Source organism: Equus quagga, chromosome 9 (assembly GCF_021613505.1).
Source record: "Equus quagga isolate Etosha38 chromosome 9, UCLA_HA_Equagga_1.0, whole genome shotgun sequence".
NCBI lineage: Eukaryota > Metazoa > Chordata > Mammalia > Perissodactyla > Equidae > Equus > Equus quagga.
The window spans coordinates 66,391,838-66,400,488 of NC_060275.1; the positions used below are offsets into that span (position 1 = coordinate 66,391,838).

At 60.6% G+C, this 8,651-nt stretch overlaps 1 protein-coding gene and 1 non-coding gene across 2 annotated transcripts; both read left to right on the forward strand.

Moving 5' to 3' along the window:
- Nucleotides 1-1,221: 1,221 nt before the first annotated feature.
- On the forward strand, nucleotides 1,222-4,312 carry RPL18A (ribosomal protein L18a). Its single transcript, XM_046672199.1, has 5 exons — nucleotides 1,222-1,294; nucleotides 2,476-2,655; nucleotides 3,152-3,281; nucleotides 3,862-3,971; nucleotides 4,176-4,312. Exons 1-5 carry the CDS (start codon nucleotides 1,277-1,279, stop codon nucleotides 4,266-4,268), a joined length of 531 nt encoding a protein of 176 aa, XP_046528155.1. The 5' UTR covers nucleotides 1,222-1,276; the 3' UTR covers nucleotides 4,269-4,312.
- Nucleotides 3,602-3,734, forward strand: LOC124245239 (small nucleolar RNA SNORA68). Its single transcript, XR_006890235.1, has one exon. It is a non-coding gene; the product is annotated as a small nucleolar RNA SNORA68 (small nucleolar RNA).
- Nucleotides 4,313-8,651: the final 4,339 nt, after the last annotated feature.

The following is an 8,651-nucleotide window of genomic DNA, read 5'->3' on the forward strand; positions in this document are numbered from 1 at the left end:
AAAGAAAAGTGCTATTTGGACTTAGGTGTCACCTCACCCGAGCGCCCTCCCGCGTGAAATAAACCCTCCGCTTTATCCTCTTTCCTCTTCGTTTCTCTTCACAGCCTGACATCTGAGTTGTTTCTGGTTCTTTCCTTTCCATCATCGGTCTCCCCTCCAAGACAACCTCTTTTTTTTTTTTTTTTTGTATAGATTTTCTTTATTGACATTTTGCATACAATGAAATGAACAAATTAAGAGTACATTTGCTGAGTTTTTTGATAAATGTGTGTATCCACATAACCCTTATTAAGATGTGGCACATTATCATCAGCCCAGCAAGTTCCTTCGTGCCCGTCAGTTGATCCCTGACCCTACCCTTTCAGAGGCGACCACTGTTGTTTTTTTTGCTGAGGAAGATTCACCCTGAGCTAACATCTGTTGCCAGTTCTCTCTCTCTCTCTTTTTTTGGTGAAGAAGATCAGCCCTGAGCTAACAGCTCTTGCCAGTCTTCCTCTTCTTGCTCGAGGAAGATTAAGACAACCTCTTTTTGCCCCAGCAAATTGCTAAGCTCGAAGCCCCTCAAAGGTGGGGGCTGCACCTTGATCAGTTCCAGCGCCCCACTCCCACCCCGTGCTGCTCCAGGATGGGGTTTGAATCAGACCCCCATCGCAATAAGAAGTAACATTCCAGCGCCTAATAAAGGTTAGCGCTCGTTAATTGTTGACTGCTCTGTGCCCGGCGTTTCACATGGGTCATCTCATCTAATTATTGTAACATTTCTAGGGGAAAACATTAGTATTATTCCCAGTTTACAGATAACTCTCAGGTCCGTGGCCTGAGACCTCCCTAACACACCTCTGGGGAAGAAGAGGCCTCGAGTGGGGAGAAGCGGCGCGATCTCATCATTAGCATCGCGGCCACTCGAAGCTCGGTTCTAGGCATAAGCGTCCGGGAGAAGCAGAATGTTCCAATCGGCCGCCGAGACCTCCCTGAGTGCCTACGACTCCCGGCGTGCCGCGCGCGCAGACGCCCCCAAACGGCCGCGGCGGAACAGAAGGGGCTAGCCGCGCTGCCTCTTGGGAGTTGTAGTCTTCCCGTGAAGCGAGGCGAGGTTGCGAGAGGTTGGTGGATCCGGAGCCGAATGAAGAAGCAGATCTTGTTGAGCGCGGGGTCGAGAAGCCAATGGGCGCGCAGCTTCGGGAGGGAGGGACTTCCGGCAGAGAAGTCGTGGTGAGCGGCTGCGCGAGGGCAGCTACTTCCTTTTGGGGGTGGTGGCGAGCGTGGACAGGGCGCCATGAAGGCTTCGGGCACGGTAAGATGAGTGCGGCGGGGCCGGGGGCCCGGCGACGCGGCGCCGGCCGCATGAGGGCCCCCGGGAGGTTGCCGCGGGCCGCGTCGGGGGAGCGCGCTCCCAGCTGGGTCCCGCGCGGCCGCGCGCCGCCGCCCCGGCTGCAGCCAACATGGCGGGCGCCGCGTGGGGAGGCCGGTGCGTGGCCGGCCAGCTCGGGGATCGCGGGGGCGAGGGAGGCCGGGCCACCTTTCCAGGGCCAGGGGCAGGTTCCCGCGGCGGGGAGGCTCGCGCTGCGGGACCTTGTCGAGCCTCTGAGCCTCAGTTTCCCCATTTGCAAAGCGGACCAGGGCGAGGGCGGCAATAGTATTCCCTTCTCTGAGAATGGCTGTGAGAAGTAGGAGGGAATTACAGACCCGAGCTCACGCGGGGAGTGCGAACCTGATCTTTGCAAGTGCTGGGTGAGACCAGGGAGCGTGACGACGCAGAGGTGGAAGAGCAGATCCTGGGGAGGAACAGGGCGAGCGGGTCATGGACAGCTCGCCAGCCTCAGTTTCCACGCTGGGAAAGAGGCCGATGAGTCTCGTTGAGAGGTGTAGGTAAGAGCCCAGTGTACCATATTTGCGGCTGTCTTCTATTAGTGTTAGTGAATTGGTGGCGAGTCATTTCCGGAGGTGGCTCTTTCCAGCCGTGTCACAGGCCTTGGGCTGCAGCAGGGGAAACTGAGGCAGCCGCGAGCTGAGGGCAGCAGTCCCGGGAGCCCAGGGCGCGGGAGGGGAGCTGGATTCTTGTCCTGGTTGTGCCTGGAGTGGGCCGGGGGGTCCCTGTCTCTGGATGCCAGAGTGAAAGAGGATGCTGGCGAGATGTGAGCTGCGAAGGTGCTCTGGAGGAAGGAGTCTGCCTGGCTGTTCCTGGCCTGAGGCGGCAGGTCTAGGGCTCAGCTTTTCTCCCAAGTAAAACGTGGGGCAGGGCAGCAGGGTTGACAGCCCCCAGCCTTCATGAGCCAGGGCAGAGGGTGCCCGGGCATCTCGGTGAACCCTCCCCGCCGGCACTCCCTTTTACGGAGAAGGCTTGGGCGGTGGCGTGACCCACAGTCACTTGAATTCCACACGGAGGCCCTGAGATGGGATTCCCTTCTCAGTCGCCTGATCCAGCAGTCACCAGGCTCGCGTGCTGGCCTCGCCTCACCTGTGTTTCTGTTTCAGCTGCGAGAGTACAAGGTGGTGGGGCGCTGCCTGCCCACCCCCAAATGCCACACGCCCCCGCTCTACCGCATGCGAATCTTCGCCCCGAATCATGTCGTCGCCAAGTCCCGCTTCTGGTACTTTGTGTCTCAGCTGAAGAAGATGAAGAAATCTTCAGGGGAGATTGTCTACTGCGGACAGGTAGGGGTGTCAGAGACGGTGTGGTCCGCAGTGCATTCACACCTTCCCATGGGGCATACCTCAGCTTGTAGGCTCACCAGACTTCTCAGTGACTGGTCCCGGTCAGCTGTTCAGGCCCAGGGAGGGCGTGGCTGGTGTGCTGGGCCACCTTGGCTGAGGCTGCGGCCCTCCCTGGGCTTCGTCAGTGAGGTGGGAGAGGTGCTGTCCCCGGACACATTGTGTTGATGTGCTCTGGGCACCACGAGGCTGCGCTGGGCGGCCACTGGTTTGCAGCCCAGACAGACCCAGGACAGTAGTGTCTGGGAGGGGCCTGGAGCTGTGCTGGTCGCCATGGGGGCAGCAGCCAGGCCTGGACTGCTTTGCACCCCTTGCTGTCACCGTGCCATTCCCTGTGGACAGCAGGTTCCCTCCGATGCCTGAGGTGCGGGGCCTGGGGGTGGACAGCGGGGGCAGGGCACGCCTGCTCCCGCCTCAGCCGGTCTCCTTGTTCTGGCAGGTGTTCGAGAAATCCCCGCTGCGGGTGAAGAACTTCGGCATCTGGCTGCGCTATGACTCCCGCAGCGGCACCCACAACATGTACCGCGAGTACCGGGACCTGACCACCGCAGGCGCCGTCACCCAGTGCTGTAAGCCGCCTGCCCCAGCGGGGTCCCTCTGTTAGCCTCATGTCGCAGGCATCTGCAGCTCAATTTGACACACGCACTCAGGCAGGACAAATGCAAGAGGCTTTTGGGGTGGTGGCGTGAGGCGCAGGAGAGGTGTTTGCTTGGGGTGGGGAGCAGAGAGCAGGCCACAGGCCATCTTTTCCTGGCACCTGCAGCATGGGATGCAGGGGCCTGCAGTCCACCACCTCAGAGTGTGGACCCTCCCTCGTGGGTTGTGGCTGGGGCCTGGTGCTGGCCGCCCCACATGCTCCCGGGGTGGCGTGCCTGCCAGACCCAAAACTCAGGCACCTAAACCCAAGAACTGCTGTTTCTTGTAGCAGCGGTTTAAACACAGGTGCTAACAGCAAGCGGATCCTGTCGCCTTTGAGGGGCTGTGGCTGTGCCTCTCAAAGTGAATTTGGAGATTCTACACCTCTGGTGGCCAGAGGCTGCGGCTCCCCTGTCCTCAAGTTGGGGCCCCCAGGTGGACACATGGTGGCAGTTTTGGGGAATGCCCAGACCCCAAGTACACAGTCACCCAGTACACTCCTGCTCCCTGCAGACCGAGACATGGGCGCCCGGCACCGCGCCCGGGCCCACTCCATCCAGGTGATGAAAGTGGAGGAGATCGCAGCCAGCAAGTGCCGCCGACCAGCCGTCAAGCAGTTCCACGTGAGTGCCCCTGGGCCCTGCTGGGTGGGCTGGGCCGAGGGGCCGCCCTGGAGCGCTGCGCTGGCCTGGCTGCCCCCCAAGCCTTAGAAGACGCACAGGCACCAGGTCTGACGCAGGAGCCCAGTGGGGCGGCCGCGCCTCGGTGGGCCCGGAGGACGCGTTGAGAGGCCTCCCTGCCCTCACTCGGCTCCTTGTCTGTGACAGGACTCCAAGATCAAGTTCCCGCTGCCCCACCGGGTCCTGCGTCGCCAGCACAAGCCCCGCTTCACCACTAAGAGGCCCAACACCTTTTTCTAGTTGGGTCTCCTCGGGTCTGGTCAAATAAACTCCTTGGAAGCCTGCGTGCTTGGACACCTGTGTTCTGTCCGTGCCCTGCAGAACTCAAGAGGGCGCGGCCGCGCTGTGAGTGCTCTGCTCCGGGAGAGCTGCCCGCTTCACGTGGGGCCGGACACCTGGGTCCAGAAGGGGAGCCCCAGGAACAGCGAGGGCCCCTCCCCAGCTCCATCCTGCCGGCATGGCTTTCCGGGCTTTGTCTGGTGAGGGCTCTCACGGGCGGGTCCTGGAGCCAGGAGGCTCCAGTTTCAGAGCCGTCACACTCTGCTTTGAGCTTTGGGGTACTCCACAGGTCTGGCCCGCACATCTGTCCTACCCGCCTGGGACACAGGCCCCAGCTGCCCACACTGCTGCTGGTGGGGAGACAGCGGTAGTCAGACACCGGGGGGCAGGGTGACAGGGTTGGTTCCTTCCACCTGGGGCCTCTCCCCCGGCCTAGAACCCCCGTCTTTGGTTCCAAGATCCTCAGAGCAGACATGGGGATGCCCAAGAGGGCTATGGGTCTGTTGTGCTGGGTTCTCTCGTGTCCATCGGCTGGAGGCCCCCTGATCGATCCCAGGGTGTCCAGGGCTCCCGTGGGGGCCGGTCTCCAGGGAACCGCTGGAGGCTGGGAATTCCAGGCACAAAGCTAATCCCACCTGGGGGGCCGCCCTGGCCGAGGCCCAGCTGGGAGCTCAGGCCTGTGCAGCCCTGGTCCCCTGAGCCTTCGTGTCCTTGTCAGAAGGTCAAGTACGTGCCACATTGACTCAGTTGACAATACTTGGAGGCAGCACTGTGCCTGCACCGGGAGCCCAGGTCAGTCAGGACTCGCCTCGTGTTCAGAGGCCACCCTGGGCTCGGGCAGGAGTTGAGGCACAAAAAGGCAGTGGGGTGGGGCCTGGAAAGCCCCGGGCAGGAGCACAGCCCCCCATCCCCAGTCACCATTAGCCTGGGCTTGATCCGTTTCCAGGAAACCAGGTCACGTAACACCCCCCCCCCGCCCGTGCTTGGAGGGGTTCCCGGAGGGAGGCCTGGGGCAGGCTCGGGCCCAGCTCCCTGCCCACCGGCAGCTCTGCCTGCTGTTAACCACCCCGCCCCAGCCCTGAGCACCTGCCCAGCGCCCTGCATGGACTGCTCTGCGGATTGGCACTGGGTCGGCCTCACGTTGGCAGCCCACACCTCTGTTCATGTGATTTGGTTGGTTCTCTGACACACTGCGTCCCCAGGAGGGGTTCAATAAGTGTGCAACCCAGAAAAGGGCAGTGATGGCCCCTGAACACCCCTCCACCTGTGTCTGCACCGCGTGGGGTGACATATGGACTCGCGGGCCTGGCCTTGCTGCCAAGGCTGGGATGCGGGCCTCCGCATATCACTCTCCCGGCAGCCTCCAGTAAGATGGCCTGTTTTCCTCCGGCCTTGACCGCACCGTGAGTGAGCAAGCTGGAGTTGGCAGCTGAAGAGAATCCCGTTTGTGGGTTTCAGTTTTTTGTTTCTCATGGAGGCACTTCCCTGGTTTAAAAATAATTTGAAAGAGGTTTGCCCATTTCTCTGCCAGGCTGCTGGTGGTTTTTTGTTTTGCGAAAGCTCTTTAGTGGGGCGAAAACCTGAAAATCTCCCTGTGTGTGTTCCAAATTGTTTTTTTCGGGGCACTGTTTGATGTTTAAGGTGTATTTAGGGAGTGAGGCTAAAACTTGTTTAATTTGTGCCTACTTGGTTTCATTAATCATCTGATTTCTGGTAGAAACTCCTAATTGCCCCAAGTATTTCTTCTCTCCTTCAGTAGTAGAATTCCCATATTTAGATGCCACCCAGAAAAAAGTTTCCCAGCCTCCCTTTTGGTTAGTGGTGGCTGTATGATAGTGACATGCCATTTCCAGCAACTGTCCATCAGGCTGGAATGTAGCCCCAGTGGCTAGTGCTCCAGCAGCCATCTTGGCCGTGAGGAAGCCATACAAGAGCAGCAAGGCAGGGGCTGCCCCGTGGCCAAGTGGTTAAGGCCACACACTCCACTGCGGTGGCCCGGGGTTTCACTGGTTTGGATCCTGGGCGCAGACATGGCACTGCTCATCAGGCCATGCTGAGATGGCATCCCACGTACCATGAGTACAAGGACCCGCAACTAAAAATACACAACTATGTACCAGGGGTCTTTGGGGGAGAAAAAGAAGAAAATCTTTGAAAGAAAAAAGCAACAAGGCAGAAAGAGCTTGGGTACCCGACCTGTGTCTGGGAGTAGACCAGGAGGGAGGAGGACCCCGAGGCCCGCTTAAGCCAGGCAGGTCCTGTCACTCCTGACTTGGCCTGGAGTCTGGGCCCTGCTGGCTGAGCCTGGGGCAGTGACTGCCCACTCTGAGCCATAGTTTCTTGCTCCGTAAAGTGGGGGTGGTGACCTCTTAGGTCTGGGGATGGGAGGTCTTAAGATGAGCTAAAGGTTGAGAGGCCAGGAGGCTCATGTGGGAGGAGGCACCACCAGGAACGCCGAAGGCCAGAGCCCCAACAAGGCCCTCTGTGTCACCGCGAGCCCGCCTCGGGCTCCACCAAGGCTCCTTTACAGCCTGGGAGCCAGCTGGGAGAGCTCTGCCACAACCAGCTGAGAGATGGGGTCACTCGTTAGTGAGGGGCTCTTGAACCAAGGACAAGTGAGCCCTCAGCTCCCTAACCAACTGCTCATGCACCCACCTGCCATCTCTGCAACGTGTGTGCCCACAGACGCTTCTACATAACCAGCCACCTGGCAGTTCCCGCAACCCCTGCTCAGAGCGGCTGTCAGGATGCGGGCTGGAGGATGCTGGCTGGAGGCGAGGACCATGGAGCTGAGCCCTCACTCTCCAGAGGGAGCTGAGGGGCTGGGAGGGAACGGGCCTTCCCAGGTGGGGCCCACCACTTGGATTGCTGACAGCTCTGGTTGGCTGGAGCCCAGAGAGGAACAGGTCCTACCCAGGCTCACCCAGCCAGCCCAGTGGTGACAGGGCAGGAGTCCAGAACCCGCAGGGCTCCTGTAGCCCTCTCCCACATTGTTGGGTGCAGAGGCACTCCCAGGTCCTGTCCCTGGGCTGGCCCGGGGCCAGGTGTCACGCTCTGGGGTGCAGACCTGGAGAGCTGCCTCCCCGCACCTGCCCCTGAGTCGGGACTGTGGGGGCAAGGGCAGGTGCCACGGCAAGAGGAGATGAGCTGGGGCCAGGGGACCCGACCCGGATCCTGAAACCGAGAGACTGTGTAGTGGAATGTCACGGACATCGACAGCGCCAGTAATAACGGTTTGGGGTGATTGAGTGCAGGGTGGAAGTTTAAGCACAGATCCCCTGCAGTTCATGGTGGAGCCAGACGAAGGCACTACCTCTCACCCCTGCCCCAGGCCCGTCTCCAGGGAGACACGGGGCACGGTGGTGCCCAGGCAGGGGCTGGGCAGCAGATTCCCTCGCAGCCCCTGACACTCCTGCCCCTTCTGCTGGGACTGCAGCTGCTGGGCCCCAGGCATGGCTCTAGCCCTCCGCCCCACCGAGGTGGGTACACAGGGCCTGTGCAGCGTGTGTGTGGTGGTCCTGCCTGCCCCTCCCATCCCACGATGGGAGCTGTACACTCGGGGAAGCTGCGACTGCTCCTCCCGCACCCCGCTCCCTGCCCCGTCTGTGCCACTGCCTCAGCCCCCCACCCCAGGGCTCCCAGCTCTGGGCCTCCTCTTACGTTCTGGGATTCCAGAATGTGTTGCGAATCCACCCATTTTGCCCCACCCCACAGCTCCCACCTGCGGCATGGTGGGCTTTTTTCAGAACCTAGAAATCTCCAGGTCCCTCATTTGCTCTAAACTCTCCAGTGGCCACCCAGCACCGTCAGAATAAAATCCACACCTCTACCCTGTGGCCCTCCCCCTCCTCACTCACCTCTCCACTCACTCTGCTCCTTCCCACCCCAGGGCCTTTGCACTGGCGGTTCCCCCTGCCTGGAAGGCCTTTCCCCAGCTCTCTCCAGGCCCAACTCATTCGCTTCCTGCAGGTCCACGCCCCTCCTCAGAGTTCCCCTCCCAGAGGCCCCACATAAAGTTGCTCCCCAGGCTTCTCCATCTCTGACCTTGCTTTGCTTTCATCATCCATCGGCTTCTGAAATGAGTGTTCATCTGCTCGCTTGGTCAGTGCCGTGAGCCCGTGCACAAGGTGGGTCCACCTGGATCCTGCTGTGTCCCCAGTGCCTGGCACAGGGCCCTGCACACAGTAAGCATGCGACGAACAGGTCTTAGTCCCTGCGTCAGTCTGCAGCCCGGACCCACCCCACCTCCCAATGGTAGGGGAAGGGGGAGCTGGCAGGGGCCGGTAACCCCTCCTGGGACCTCTCTGTGGACATAGGGCCGGTTTGCCTGGTTTTTTGCACAAT

Bases quoted from the DNA above. Each gene is read 5' to 3' on its own strand.
- RPL18A (XM_046672199.1), top strand. The intron at 3,282-3,861 runs GTAAGCCGCCTG...TGCTCCCTGCAG, and splicing joins AGGCGCCGTCACCCAGTGCT to ACCGAGACATGGGCGCCCGG. The intron at 3,972-4,175 runs GTGAGTGCCCCT...TGTCTGTGACAG, and splicing joins CAGCCGTCAAGCAGTTCCAC to GACTCCAAGATCAAGTTCCC.